Source organism: Trematomus bernacchii, unplaced genomic scaffold (assembly GCF_902827165.1).
Source record: "Trematomus bernacchii unplaced genomic scaffold, fTreBer1.1, whole genome shotgun sequence".
Taxonomy (NCBI): Eukaryota; Metazoa; Chordata; class Actinopteri; order Perciformes; family Nototheniidae; genus Trematomus; species Trematomus bernacchii.
In genome coordinates this window covers 6,566,250-6,582,221 of record NW_022987648.1, presented here as the reverse complement: position 1 = coordinate 6,582,221, position 15,972 = coordinate 6,566,250, and the positions used below count along the sequence as shown (strand labels likewise).

The following is a 15,972-nucleotide window of genomic DNA, read 5'->3' as shown; positions in this document are numbered from 1 at the left end:
TGCTGTTACAGGGACAACAAAGATCTGTTATTAATGCAGGGGCTCAGATTGAACCCCGCCCCCTTAAGTGAGCTCGCTTTGTCATACAGTGCTCTGATGCAGTCAATCAGTGACCCAGAGCTTAGCTGGGGGGCTTTGAGATTCTTTTACGACCCCCCTTTCACCTCGCCTCCCGCTCCTCAAAAGAAAGAACGGTAATTAACTGATGAAGAGCTCTGTAAGATTATCCAGTCTCCTCGCCAAGGGCTGCAGCTCTGTCACTGGTGTGCAGTCAGGTCCCAAAGGAGCGCTGCAGAATGGGGAAGGATGGATCTCAATGGTCTATTCAACTACTCTCCTCTTTCATCCCCTATTCAGCTGGGAAAAGAGGAGAGCTGCATGCTATGTTATATATTTGAGCCAGGAATGTTCTTTCATATCTGCACAAATTAGGGAAGAGCACTCGCAGTGTTTTTAAGACAAATGTCGAGACCGCGGTCACAATGCTTTTAGTGTGGACACAAACACAGTCCTTCGCTGCACCAACAGCCCCTTACTGTGAGCGGGAATGCGCGGCAGATTGAATTATACAAGAGAAAGCAAAAATTGCTGTGTGTCCCCACCACCTAGAGCGAGACAGAGCAGGACAGAGCGAGTGGGAGAGGTTGAGAAAGAGGGACTGAGGGGAAGAGAGCAGGGGATCCATTTAATTCAACTCTGTGTAAAGGTAAGATTGTTTTGGTCCTTGCATGGAACCAGATTATAAACGTTTCTCTTGAGATAACACTGCAGAGATTGTCTCCCGTTCGCACACCCTCCCATTCTCCTTCATAATATCTCTCTCATTCAAATGTGTCACCGTGCCAAGCCCCCCCACGGCCTGGGTCCCAACCCTCAACCCAACCCCCGACAAGGGGACCACCCAATAGATCCCCAGCTTGATTTGATCAGGGTTTACCAATGGAACTGGGCTGAAAGTAACACCATTTGAACAAGCCACCAAACTGTACACAATCACAACAAAAGAATTGAAGTGCATCATCAAGCTGATTCTGCACTACTTGCATTCTCTTAATTCCACTATGGCCAAAATAATTCAACTTAAATTTGCATGTTTTGAAAATGGCATGGCAAGAGTTCTGCAAACTGTGCATAGAAGTGACAGAAGTCCTGCGCTGACAGTTACAAATCAATCCTGATCCAGAACATATATTTGACATGTGCATAGTTGACCTGCATTTGACTTGCACCATTGTGTCCCGTGCACTTTTTTATACATTTTGAAGTATAAGTTGCATGTTGCAGTGTTGGAGGAGAATGGGACTCTTATTGCCACAACAACATTGGAATCCCTTTGACATCATTGATTTGAATAGCTTTATCAATGTGGTACAAAATTAAAACAAACTCATCAGGCTGATTCAGTCAATAATGCACTACTCTAGTATGGCGTAAATTACACAATTTAAGTTTGAGAGTTATTAGATTTACAAGGTTATAGTTCTGCTAACTGTGCGTAGAAATTGCACTTTTGGAGGAGCATGGGACCCCCATCGCCAAGAACTGCAACTGTGTTTACAAATCTTGAAATCCTTAGAATTGAAATTAAAAGAGCTCTAAAAATCTGAATTCCGGTTGAAAAGGAAGCTCACCCAGAACATGCAGGACAGGCAGACCCAGGTGCGGGGGGGTCCGGCCAGAGCTGCAGGCAGGCTGAGGGACACAGACGGCATGCTGACGGCAGGAGAGATGCTGCTGCTACACACCGGTGGGCTTCCTGAAGTATAATCCAGCTAGGAGAAGATTTGCCTGCTCAGCCATGACTTCCCTGCACGTAAACCCTCTCGTCTTCCTCACTCTTCCTCACTCTCTTCGTGTACCTCTGCTCTGAATGTGATACTGCCTGCCTCTCCTCTGCGCTCACTCTGCCTCTCTTCTCCTCTGTCGGTGAAAGTTTCACAAAGCTCTTTTGGGGGGGGGGGGGGGGGGGGCGGAGGGGTCGGGCTGCCCCCACGGCTCCACGGGAGTAAAGGGGAGGGGGTGTGCCGCTTATTATCCATCTCTCTTGCCCCTCCTCTCCCTCACTCTCTCTCATCCCACGTCTCCCTCCCTCTTTACCCCTCTAAGTCTCCCCACTTTTAATTTCATTCATTCATTCCTTGATCCCCCCCCCCCTCCTCCCTGTTCGAACCCCCTCAGCATCCGTCGCACTTCACCTCCCCCTCCCTCCGTCTCTGTCTTGCATCGTTTTTCCTGTGTATTTCTGTATTGAAACCCTTTTAATATTTGATGAACCCTGTCTCCCCCTGCTATTTGTATGATTTCTCCTGACCCTGGAATACTATAATGATTTTATAGATTTTGGATGTCAAAAAAGACACCTGCTATTAAGATTCAAAGATTTATTGATGCTTTGTACGACCATAATTCTCCAGAAATGTTAACATAAACGAACACCAGCTGTTTGCTTAGATAGAGATGTCTTTAAGTAAAACACTTTTAGTTTCAGCCGTGTGTTCGCACTATACTCTTTGCACCTTATCCCCATTCAGTGAAATTGAAAGAGGCTGACACTAAACTTCAATAAATACAGATTTTTAAGGTAAACTAATTGCAACTGAATACGTCAAATATACTGTACATGTACCATTATGTGTTTCTGGAATCAATGATCCGCACAATATCAAAAGGGTTGAATTGTCATCTCAATGTTACAATTTAAGGAAGACACGTACAGGCTTCCATTTCTTTCTAAATATCAACACATTTTAAGATAAAAACCAAAATCAACAATGTTAATCTGTCCCTTAGTAGTTTGTGACGCAGCTCCAAGTCAATGCTTTGCTAATAAAACACATATACAGGCAAACATTTTAAAAGGTTATTATTAGTAGAGGATTGGCAAACAAAAATAGCACATGTTCGGGTCTATTTACAGCAGCGGATTAAAAACATTTGATATGCTAGTGGGTATTTATGAGAGCAGCGCGGTGAATGTTGGATTTATTCAAAAATAAACAACAGCGTGTGTGTTTGTAAAAAAAGGAACATCACACAGTGCAACCGTGGCTTATTTATCTGCTTTAAATAGTAGATTAGTTGGAACAGGGGAAGAAAAATATAGAATATCCCCCAGACTTATCCTTTGATCATCTTTGACAGTCCTTTAACATTTTCAATCCCACCCTTGACCTCCCACACATATCCCTCCTCAAAGAATAAAAAGAAAGTAATAGTGGAGGATCTACTTCTGACAGTAGTAACCCCCCCTTCCATCTTCACCCTTTACACAGAAAGAGCTCAGAGGGGCCAGGAAGCAAAAGCTGCTTCATTAAGTTCTCACTGCTCATCAATGAACATGTTGGCCCCATGCGTGACTCTTTATCCCCCTTGTGTGGGTACACACACACACACACACACTGCAAATCTCCACACAAATGTTACAGCGGCCTACATGCACCTGTAAACATTCATGGCCCCATCATTTTCTAACTGACACACAAAGATTCTCACACACGTCGGAAATGTGGGGTCCGGGCCCACTACTTCCTGAAAACATAAACACGTGTAATTTAAACTATCGAACTCACCGTGTGCATATACACAAACATTTACAGGATAACCAGTCATTTCTCCCCCACTCTCACATACACACATCCACACACTACATAAATACACAAACCCACCCAAACACAGAAACATACAAACTCACCCAGCCAGGGGCACAGGGATTAATCCCCTGGTATTTCCTGCAGGCCACCCCTACAGAGACACATTCACTAAAGGAGACAATGTTAGAGAGAAAACATTTGAACTTAATCCCCCCAAACCAAAACACACACACACGCACACACACACACACACACACACACACACACACACACACACACACACACACACACACACACACACACACACACACACACACACACACACACACACACACACACACACACACACACACACACCAGCTGGAGTTCTGCCTGAGGAAAAGTGCAAGACCTTTGCAGCAACAACGTCACATGATGAATAAATAAACGTTTACACATGACTGCACATGTGTCTTTTTAGAGCATTATCAACGTTTTTTTTATCAATGCTTTGTCAATTTGACTCAATTACTCAAGTATGACAACTGCCAAGTTCCCAAAGATACCTGCCTGCCACCTTTTAAAGTCTTATCAAAAATCGACAGAAAACCTTCTACCAACAATGTTACATAACGGACATTTTCAAACTGTACACTATAGCATGCATTATAAAACAGGGAGGCTCCATAAACTGAATAAAAAGACAGCAACAATCCTCTCATTCACACTAAATTCAGTCCAAATATTTCTCAGTTACTCTTCAAAATCCAGATAAATCAGAATAAATTAGACCAACTACTACATTTAAATACCTGTAAAGCTTATTCACCTGTCACTTCCGTTTCAGTTTTTTAAAACAGTGCTGAAGAACACCGGGAGCAAATGCCAGAAGTTGAGTTTTCATTAGAACAAAATTACTGGTATGTTAACTGCATGCTAAATTATGAATCAAAGTACTCAAGGACAAAGAGTTTCCCTAGTTAAGATGGGACCAGTTGCCGACTAGAAATTAAGAATTTGCTATTTCTAAAGGTCTGGAAAATTCAATATATAGGCTTTTAACGGTTCTTGATTCCGATTCTTGGGGCGGGTTTAAAACTGGTGACAAAACAAACGTTTAATTAAGAAAAGTAGTCTATTTTTGCAGTTTATTCAATTCTGAAAGGTTATAAATCAAACTTGTAAGCAAGTCGAGTTGTGTTTTCGGCCACATTGAGAATCTTCACACTGCTTTTAGCTCTGTTTTGGTCACAACCAACCTATGAGGGAAAGATCACCCCACACATATTCATCTGAACCATTGTCGATATAAAAATATAGATTATGAAGGTTTAAAATGTCTTCTAATTTGATTAGATGAAATTAATAAACATCTCACTTTACTCAGTGAAGAGTGTATATAACTGCATGAGGCTATTTTGGAACAGAACACAAAGTCTGTGAGTGTGACCGTACACTTGAGTGTTGTCCAGCAGGGCTTAGTTGTACTCAAATTAAAATGAAACAGTCAGCACACAGCACACCGTGTTCTACTCCTGCATGAAGTCATCATCCAATTCCCAGTCTGTGACAAACAGCACATGATCTGTCATTTATTTTTGGTAAACAAAATATCTTCCATAAATAACATCAGGATTTACTGTGCAGGCAACAACAAGATGATAAGACAAATAGTTAGTTTAATAGAATAGAAGATTATAGATTCACAAATGCACATGAGCTAGCCAGTTGGATGATTAGAAATTGCCTGAATATTATAAGTATGCATTTCTATAATAATAAAAATTAACATTGCAATGAGGCCTTAAGGGTGTTGGTGGGGTTTTATAATGTCAACGTTTGTTTAATTTGTTCTGTGAACCTAAAATCTATTAATAAAGTGTTGAATTATGGAAACATAACAACAACAAATACTATAAAGCAGATATAAATAAAGTTTTAAAAGGCAAAGGAATAGTTGATGTAGTTTTGATCCGATCAGATATCAGGATTTGATACAAAGATATAATTATCCGAGTGATTCTAGAAATGTTGGCATAATACTGGTGAGAGTGTCTTAAAGGGGTCCTGGCTCATCGTCAGGTTCATATTCATATTAGGTGCCTCTACTGTGACATGTTACCATGCTTTGCTGCAGCACCTCTTTTCACCCTCTGTCTGAAACCAGAGCCCAGTCTGCACTGATTGGTTAGCTGGCCGGCTCTGTTGTGATTGGTCAACCACTTAGAGATGTCCCGCCCCTTAACCTATCACTTACAATGAGTTGGAGCGCTAGCCAGTAGAAGCGCGAGTGTTACTATGATGTTTCTATGTTCTGGAAGTAAACAAAGGAGTCCAATGGAGGCAAATCATGGTCTTCAACAAATTGATGCTGAAAATATATAAAACCCAATGCCATTTATAAAGCAGCCCTAAGAAAGAACTAACACAACCAAATAACTGACAGGGATAGCCATTTATGTACATACAAATATACAAATGAATCTGTATACTAATTCCTATCATCTGATGAAACATTATCATGTTATGGTCTCATACATGAGAGTAAAATAGACCATGCACAGTTCTACAGCTGTACAGATCATTTTAATTGTATCGAAACTGCAAAATGGTCAATTGCAATATTCAAATTGCAGGAAGCACAACATGTCTTCAATGTGGTAAAAAACTATTTTTATTTAGTGTTTTGGAGCTGTACAGATAACTTGGCCTACAAATTGTATACAAACCTGGTACAGATCCTTTATTTTATTTTTAAATCACACTATGATCATATTAATATATTTTTCAATGATAGTGATTATAATGATGCACAAATGATCAATACCTCCAACATTGCAAATCATGATCAAATTGCATAACAGTCAAAATGCTTCAACTGGTTATATTTTCCAAATTGGCAGCCCTACAAAGTTCCAACAGCAACTGCAGCACCCACTGGTGGTCACTGAACGAACTGCCTCCACATTAAGAATCAGACATATGTCAGATCAGTTATTACATATAGGAAGGATTGCAGAGATAATGAAGTGTGTGTGTGTGTGTGTGTGTGTGTGTGTGTGTGTGTGTGTGTGTGTGTGTGTGTGTGTGTGTGTGTGTGTGTGTGTGTGTGTGTGTGTGTGTGTGTGTGTGTGTGTGTGTGTGTGTGTGTGTGTGTGTGTGTGTGTGTGTGTGTGTGTGGTCGAGGGAGGGAGGCTAATCAGATCACTTGTGGGATTTGTTTTAGTGCCTCTTTAACCTTGACCATTTCTGTCTTTCTCTTGTAAACCAGAGCCCAGAGCGGACAGCGAGGCACTTACATCATTAGGAAGATTAAGCGGTGTCAGGTCACTGTCCTTGAACCAAGAAAAGATGGGTAAACAGAACAGAGGGATCAAAGCCGTAGACACTGTTACAATATTTAAAAAAAGGTTTCAGCAGACGAAACACAAAACGAAGGAATCGAGGAAGATCATAGACGGTAAAGAGGTGGGAGAACAGATAATAAACCGGGCTCTGATAAGAAGACAGATAGAGGGATAGAGTGAATGTGTAAACAGAGGGGTGTGTTCTCTCATCTTGGCTGACGTCCTAGAACCTGTTAGATGGGGGGGAGTTCACTTGTTGACAGACAGAGGAAGAACACACTCCAGCAGGCCCCCCAACACACACAAATGCACACACCCTTTCCCACCCTGTGACTCCCATCTGTTGAAAACAATTCAGAACCCGGGCCCTCCCTTTGCACAACACTCACATGTGTGTGCACGTTTTCCTCTGTTCTCTCTGCTGGGTGACTCTGAGAGGAAGGGCCGTGCAGAACACACTGACCCACGAATGTTTCCGGCCACCTGGAGAATGCAAGTCTAGTATTTTCACTCATTTTATCTCTGTATTGGTCTCCACCAAATAGGGAGGTATGTAGTTAATATAATTGCTCCATTAAAGGTGGGGTAGGTAATTTTGGAGAAACCAGCTCGAGTGTGCTAGAATTTGAAAATACACAGCCGGAAGAAATCTGCCACTTCCTTCAGACTTCCTTACAGAGCCCCTCCTCCAACACACACGAACGCGCACATGACCAATGAGGGCACGAGATAAGTTTGTGCACAGATGGAAGGCTGACAGGCAGGTAGGCCATCCAGTTATTTTAGCCGGGCCGGCTAAAATGATTGGTCGTGCTTTTTACAGTACTACGGCTTCCACAGATGACATTTTTTTATGGATTTTTTGTCAAAGCACTTAAGATATTTATTGCTATCGGGATGTTAAGAGCATTCCATGGAATATAACAAAAAGTGTATCTCGAGCCGGTTTCTCAAACTTACCTACCCCACCTTTAAGTAGCTAACTCTGTTTTTCTGTATTTGTTGTATGTGGTCTATGGTAGAGTTTTAGAGATGTTTTAGCTAAAAGGAACCAAGGTTGATGAGTGGTCTGAAATTAGTGAACATATCAATGTGAATAAAAACCTAAACAATGAGCTAAAAGATGCTAAAATAACACGTTATGAGTCTCCAGCCATGCTAGCAGCTATTTAAGGTACAGCAATTTGAGCTAATATGCTCATAATGAAAATGGTCTGATGTTTACCGTGTAAACCTGCTTTCCCTTTGCCAATAAGCACTCTTAGAGCAACTGTGGTTTACCAAACCTGCAACACTTAAGTGTTGAACAAACTCAATTCTTAACCTGATGATGGTTCTAGAAGAGTGGTTACGGGATCACACAATTCATCCTGAGTGGAATACAAATGGCTGCACCAAAATGTAATGCAATCCATTCAATAATTGTAAAGACAAAACAGTCAAAATCCCAAAGGTTAACCTCAAGGTGGCCTTAGAGGAAAAGTCCAAGGAGCAGCAAAATCATTAGAATTCGTTGTCTGAGAACATTGGATGTCAGTACAGTATTTTCTGACCAATGTGGTGTACCAACCAACCAACCAACCAACCAACCAACCAACCAACCAACCAACCAACCGCCAGACTGACAGACCAACAGACAAAACGGCATAGCCTTGTCTAGAGCCACTCTGCCAGCGTGGCTAAACATAGGATTAATTGTCTTTATCAACCCAGAGTTAATGCAGCTCTGTTCCAAGCAATAAGCATGTGATGTCTCTATTACAATCAGGAAACTATGATAGTCACTGAACCCAAGTAAAACCTGTAGGAGCATTGGTCCTAAAATTGTGTTAACAAAGAAAAGAAACCCGAAAACATTCTAATTCACATCTTAAATATGAACCCTACCTTGTTTTCGCTTTTCCTGTGTTTACGAAACGGGAAGATGCAGTGGAAGAAAAATTTTGCCCAACCGAAGACTGTGGCGAGACACCAGCCTAGTCCGCCCATCCTCCCCTGGAAACCTCCTCACGTCCTCTACTGTTTAACAGCCCTCGCTCCTTGTCTCCTTCTCTAGCCTGTCCTGCAAAACCAGCGTCAAGTGGTACCCTAGCAGTCGGTCCTCGAGAAAAACCTCGGATAGTTGCTGATCTGATCCAAATGGTTCATTATTCCTTAGTTTCTGTGACAATAAGTTGTGTTGGAGGTCACTACTAAATGCATCCTTCCCTCTCTTGTCTAGCCTCCCTACAGCATCCCTCCATCCTGTCCCCTCTTTCTCTGGATGCTGCAGGGTCTTCCATTCAAAGCACGGGGAGGAAGAAGATTAGAAGCAGGGAAGACAGAAGTGGGCGGAGGTGGGGTGGGCCGGGCAGAGCCGTCTGTTCAAGAAGGAGGCACTTATAGTGATGGAAAAGGGAGGGGGTCTGCAATGTAATGTAGAGAGGGGGGGTGGCTGGACAAGAGTCTTGTAGCAGTGAAAGAACAATGAATATGAAGTGTGTTGAGTAGAGTAATGGTGAATTCCCATCAATTAAAATGAAGCTGTAAATACAAATTAGGATGCAGGATGTTTGTTTTAGATAGAAAGATCAAAGATGGAGATTGTTTTGGGGATATAAGAGGTCTCGGTGGAGTGTGCGGCTGCATTTATAGCTGTCAGGGGGGGGCCTAATGAAGATTGGTCTCACACCAATCATAAATGGCTCCGGAGCATCTGAGCTAGGTCTGCTCAATTAATCGTATTTTAATCGCAATTACGATTTTGGCTTGCAACGATTACGAAAACAACGTAATCGAAATAAAACAATGTATTGTATTATTATTATTTATTTGTATTATTTTCTTTTTAATTATTGTTTTTTCAGTTGAATTATACTTAAAGGGGACCTATCATGCAAAATGCACTTTTGTACGTCTTTTATACATGAATATGTGTCCCCGGTGTGTCAGGGAACTCACCAAGTGTCAGAAAACACAACCCTCTCTTTTCCTCCATACCCAAATCTCTAAAAACGGGGCTGCAACGGATCTGATAAAAACTGATCCAGATTTGAACATTTCTCTGATGTCAGGACGGAGGAGCTGACCTATCAGGGGAATGAGAGGTTGCCGTGGCATGGTAACAGCATGGTAACACGACGCTCGTAACTCGGCCCCCTCCTTTGCAGGGTATATATGGTTGATATTCCATTGTGATTTCTTGATAAGAGTGATGTGACGAGGCCCTTGGAGAGAATAACTAACGGTATCATCTATGTAACATTCACCAAATCATGGTCAGCTTTAGAGCAGTAAGACAATGTTCTGTCCAGCTCACAGACACTTTGGGGAAGGTGAAGCTGGTTTCAGCATAGCCTCACTACTAACTAGATCACTCTGATGCATTCCCGTTTGAGAAGATTACACAACAATGGCAAAGTGACAGAAAAGTTAAAGAGTGAGTACAACATCATGCGCACTTCCTGCCTCTCTGCAGTGCAAACAATGGGCCGGTTTCAAGTCTCAATCTGGCAACGTCAGGTCTGTTGTCCGTTCTAGGAAACCAGAAGAGGGGTCAGGGAGGTAAGGGTCATTGTTGCTGAGAGAATAAGAGGGGAAGTGGCCGGTCATGGTTTTAATGGGGGGCTGACAGATGTTTTGGTCACATATGGTGGTACCCATTTATCAATTCAATGTTATATTACCCATCAATAACATTCTAAAAGCAACAATAAAGAAATGCTTCAAATCTGTCTAGACTATGGTTATCTCTAAGAAGAAGTTATATTATCAATGTTTATTCAGGTTTCTGTTGAATATCAATTGAACAGTGAAAACGTCGCACTGGACAGAGTTTTACTTAATGCCATTAGTCAAAGCCATATTACACTGCAGATCAATGCACACATATTTCAGCCGTCAATAGCAGAGTGCCAAGATTTAGCTGAGCCTTAATGACATCACGCAGCCGGTGTATGTGCATGCTGCAGTATGTTACAGCGCATAATATATTCATACCGCAGAGACTATATCCAGAGTCTTTTAGTTGTCACTGCTGCAAGGGCGGGACACATTTAAATTCAATTCAACTAATAGCCAAAAATAACATTTGCATTGGAGTCCCATTTGTTCAAATATTGCATTTCATGTTGTTGCCCCCCCTTCCCCCCAACAAAGTGGCTGTGATTAATGCACCAATTATCTCCTGTCCCTCCCACTATTGATCCAAGGCGACCATTCTTTGGATTGAAAGCTTGGTGAATGGAACCTTATGGCAGAGAGCCAAGGGGAATTAAGTGAAAGCTCATTTCATCTTTGAACATAGCAAAGAGAATATCTTTAGTCAGCAGATGGAAACAGTTTTGGCAAATCATAGGATAGGTAATCATAGGAAATGTAAGTCTGGATTGGTGACTGGGAATGCCCAATACAAATCCTGCTTTGACATAAACTATAATCCAGGCTGTTAACCCAGAGCTTCTTTAGACAGGAGGAGGAAGAACAAAGGACTACAAATCCTCCCAGGCACAGGTTCAAATCTGAGTGACTGCCTGCAAGTGATACTAAAACAATGTTGTCTGGTGAGAAACGATAAATAAGATTCAGAATTTGATGCCATGCAATGGTAAAATGTGGAAATGTTTTAATTGTTGTTCTGCAAACATGATGTTGTATTTATTAACTGAGATCCCAAGTTTCAGATTAAAGGGTCCCTATTCTGCTTTTTGGGGTTTTCCCTTTCCTGTAGTGTGTTATATACAGTAGTTTCTTCTGAAAGTAAATGGTCTGCAAAGGCTAAAATCCTTGTGTTCCCTCCAGAGAGAGTTTCTCTCCGACAGCATTTCACATTAAAGCATGTCACAGAAGAGGCACAAAATGCCCCACGTCCACACAGCAGCGTTAAAAAAATCTTGGAGGTGGGCGTATCTGAAGCTTGGGGATTTTTTGCGAGCAACGCGACCAACAACCAATCACATGAATCTCCCGCCCCCGACATACAAAGCAAAAAAGCCCGAAGTAAACTGGATATAAACTCCCCAAACAGGCGAAAACCTACCACTGCCTCTGCCACCTCCCTCCATGCCTGGCTCCTCCGGTTTGTATCCCGGTAGGTAAATAGGGACTGGTCATAAAGCACCGGGTGATTCCCTACCGCTAATTTGTCCTCCATTTTTTGGAATATGAGGAAATGACCTGCGGTATGTCTCTCCCAGCATACACGCCGTTTGATTGGCTAGCGCTTGAACTGTCAGATTAGCATAAACGGGATTTGATTGGCTGACGCTTCCACCTCAGCTTCAAAAGTTGAACATTGCTCAACTTTGAATCCTGAAAATCCTGAAAATCTCCGCTCTGCTTCCCACAATGCAGTTCGGCGAAAAGTGAGGCAAAGTGACGTCACCCCATTCAAAGTGAATGGGCAGAAGCGTTAGAAGATTTTTTTAACGCTGCTGTGTGGACGGTCCGTAAGTGTGAGAGATTCATGTGGAAAATAGGTGAGATACAGAATATTGCGTCACAAGAGGACACAGAGAACTCACAATGTATCTGATCACACATTTTTGGTAACCTCTATGGAACCAATAAATCAGAGGTGCATATAGTGAAAATAAATATTCTCTGACAGGGAGTAAATTCAAAGGCCAAAGGACAGTGGGAGATCTATTTAAGCTTTCATTAAAATCTACAGAAGCACACCCCAAGCACAAAGTACCCACGGTGACCATTTCACCTTTCACGCTGCAATTATCAGCTGGCCTCAAACACCAAAGGCCCCTAACAGTCATCGGCTGCCTCATAAAAGCCCCGACAGGGCAGAAATGAACAGGATGTAGGCCAAGGTGATGAAAAGGTATGAAGGCCCAGCATAGTGCCAGCTCTGTCTTTCGTCACTTGTCTTTCAGAACACCCATTAAGTATACATGTCCACTATTTCAAAGCTTCCAATGATTAAAGGCTGCACTATAGGTTAAATAAAGGTTAATTAAAGATGTCTGGTGGTCTCCTTCCTGTTTTTGCATAACAGTCGACCAGCTGACCATTGCACAAGAGTCAATGACAGACGTGGGCCCACCCCCAGTGACAGGCGCACGGCCCCCTGTAAAACAGTCATCACAGTGAAAGTTATTGCATGATGCGCCGCTATAAAGTAATTAGCTGTCAGGACACCTCCAAGAGTGACACTTCCACATCAGAGGACAGGACAAAAGAGACACTGAGAGAGACATATGGGCAAATGGAGACCGTCTCTGTGGTCAAACGGAGTCAACCAGTGTTTAGCCCGTAAGGGTATTGTGTGAGGTTAAGAGACAAACAACAGCTTTCATTTAAGATGGCATAAAAAGCATTTCATCTCCATTAAGTGTTCACTACACTGTCCGGAGGAAAATACAAATACAAAAGACAGAAAGTTTCTCTTAAACCACTTTAGACCCTCCAATTAGAGACCTCAATGCAGAGCACCATTGGTAAAGATGAATGCCAGTTACAAAGAATCCTCAGTTACCATATACCACTTTTATGTGTTGTATTTCAAAATCACTATTAACAAAATATCTTTGACATTATCCTATGTATAATTTCCATGCTTGTCTTGGAAGTTTATCCAAGAAACACCATTTTCTTTCTTTAATGGCACATACAAGTCATCATTTTCACACAAAAGATTCAGTTTAAATATGATACCAATATAACAAAACAAAAAACTCAAAAATGAAAAATGAATATACCTCCAACCATATCATCTTTATGACTTGCCAATGTACTACTTATTGGAATATTTAGGCACAAAAACCACCTTTCAGTAATTGTTCAGTGAACCCCCCCTCTCCACCAGCAGCTGGACAGACAGCAGAGCTCCTTCTCTTACAGACTGCTGCAGCTCTGCTGTCACAAGGACAGATACAGGAAAACATTCCTGCCAATAACCATAACCCTGTTTAACCCTCCTATTGTCTTCGTTTTCCCCCCCTTACTTTGGTGTTCGCGGTCAAATTTAACCGGTCCTGTTTTAACTGCTATTACATTAACACAAAAAACATTAATCATCACCACATTTAATTGAACACCCTTTCAAACTGTAAATATTGTATCAGACTACTGGTATACAGGAAGAACTGCAGTACATATACAAAGAACAGACACTGAACATGTATTGCGTGTGCCAGGTGTGATCCATGTGGGGGGATGGGCACATAAGAGCGGGAAGTGTGTGTGTGTGTGTGTGTGTGTGTGTGTGTGTGTGTGTGTGTGTGTGTGTGTGTGTGTGTGTGTGTGTGTGTGTGTGTGTGTGTGTGTGTGTGTGTGTGTGTGTGTGTGTGTGTGTGTGTGTGATTCACATGGGGGGATTGGGCACATAAGGGGGGGAACACATCTAGAGTATGTGTGTGTGTGTGTGTGTGTGTGTGTGTTGTATCTGATCCGGATGGTTACTAATTCCTTTTCTTTATGGCGGTCATTTTTGACCGGGAACACCATGGGTGTTACAAAGTTGACTAAATCATCCAAAATTCAATGAAAGTGGTGATCAGCCATTTTATATGTTCAAATGTCTACTGTGAAGGATATCATAAAGCCTTAATGCAATCGAATGTAAAGAAAAAAAGTTATGATTGATGAAAGAAGTAAATCGGTCAGATTTGACCCGAAGACAACAGGAGGGTTAACAAGTCACCTCTGGTTATCTGGACTTATCATTTCACTGTACATTTTACATCTATATCTAATTTAATGTGCCCTTCAATAGTGTTTTATTTGTCAGATAGTCTACATATTTTTATACTCACGTTCAACTTTTTTTGACTCTTTTAGTACTGTTTTATCTTCTATTTTGAAATGTTTATATTGTTTAATTGTTTATTTTCTACTCTTTTTTTAATTTCTAATTATTTGCAATACTTAGTTTTTCATGCTGCTGCAATGAAAAAAGGTCCAAAGTATATCTTATCTTATCTGATCTTGTTTGGAAATGGTCCCACCCACTGCCTCAGAGTCGCGTTTCGGTCCAGTCTTATTTTGTGTTGTTTATGTGTGAGACATCATCTACTTCACTTTTTACAATACGTTTTTAAGAGGCTTACTTCATGTCCATTCATTCACTCTTAATGTCTGACGCAGCATTATGCTCTGATGAAACTTGCCCACATATGGGGCTGAACAGGTACCCTTATATGGCATTTTTGGAGCATTGACCATGAATATAACAACATCTCAGAGTTTAAGGATAAGTATACATTTCTTTGCTTGAGGTTCAATATTTTGTATTCACTGTAATTGAATATACTGTACATATCAAGCAAGTCAATCTCAGCAATAAGCACAGAAGCTAATGAATCGCATCATACTTTTCACGCTTTATTAATCATCAATTAAAAAATAAATGAACACCAGCTATCCACTCATTCTTAGCCCAGGCTGAAGTCACTTTTAGGGACCAGCAACAGAATATATAACCTAGTATGTTAACAGTAATGGAATCACCATGTGAAAACCAATTCACAAGGGCATATTGTCTGTCTGTCTTAGTAGGTCAAGACCAACAGTAGTGATCTACAGCATCATATCTTATCAATATGATGATATTTAAAGCATATAAACAAAAGCACAGTCACATTTGATCAATATTGAAGGCTTACCTAGGCAAAATCAGATTAAAAAAAGGTTGACAGCTACAGCCAAAAAAGGTGAAAATCAATTTCAATCTGTCCTCAGAAAGTGGTTTGAAGTAACATTTATTGTAGTAATGCATATTTATAACCAAAAATAAGCAAAACCATCAGCAGAGTTTTTTGGACTAAGCCTCAAAGTTTTGCGTGCTGGGTTGGAATGACCTCGACATGGGAGCGAATCCCTGACCACCCACGGTTCAAAACGACATGTTGCAACAACACTCACCAGCCAGAGGGACATCGCAGAGGCTCTTTGAAGACACCTGGGGCAGTAATTCCTTTTCACAGATCCACAGCTTTCTTCAACACTGAACCAGCTTTTGTGGGATTAACAAGTACAATGTTATTGTCCCTCAAAGTTGGATGTACTGGCCAAAAATAGCCTAGCAGTCTGGCCCTTATCCTGACACACTTCCTGAGCTGCATTGT

General features: G+C 41.5%; 1 protein-coding gene across 4 annotated transcripts in view; it reads right to left on the bottom strand.

Moving 5' to 3' along the window:
• Positions 1–15,972, bottom strand: part of tns1b (tensin 1b) — a 217,699-nt gene that overhangs the window by 176,661 nt on the left and 25,066 nt on the right. The window contains exon 1 of one of the 4 annotated variants that reach the window (XM_034134705.1): positions 8,804–8,854. The exons of 2 other annotated variants lie outside the window; for them this stretch is intronic. Coding sequence is in view for 1 of the 2 variants with exons in the window: in XM_034134701.1 (XP_033990592.1) it covers positions 1,632–1,712 (81 nt within the window). In the remaining variant the exon portion in view is untranslated. Of the gene's footprint in view, positions 1–1,631; positions 1,850–8,803; positions 8,855–15,972 lie in introns of those variants that run through there. One more of the 4 variants, XM_034134701.1, reaches the window with a different exon arrangement.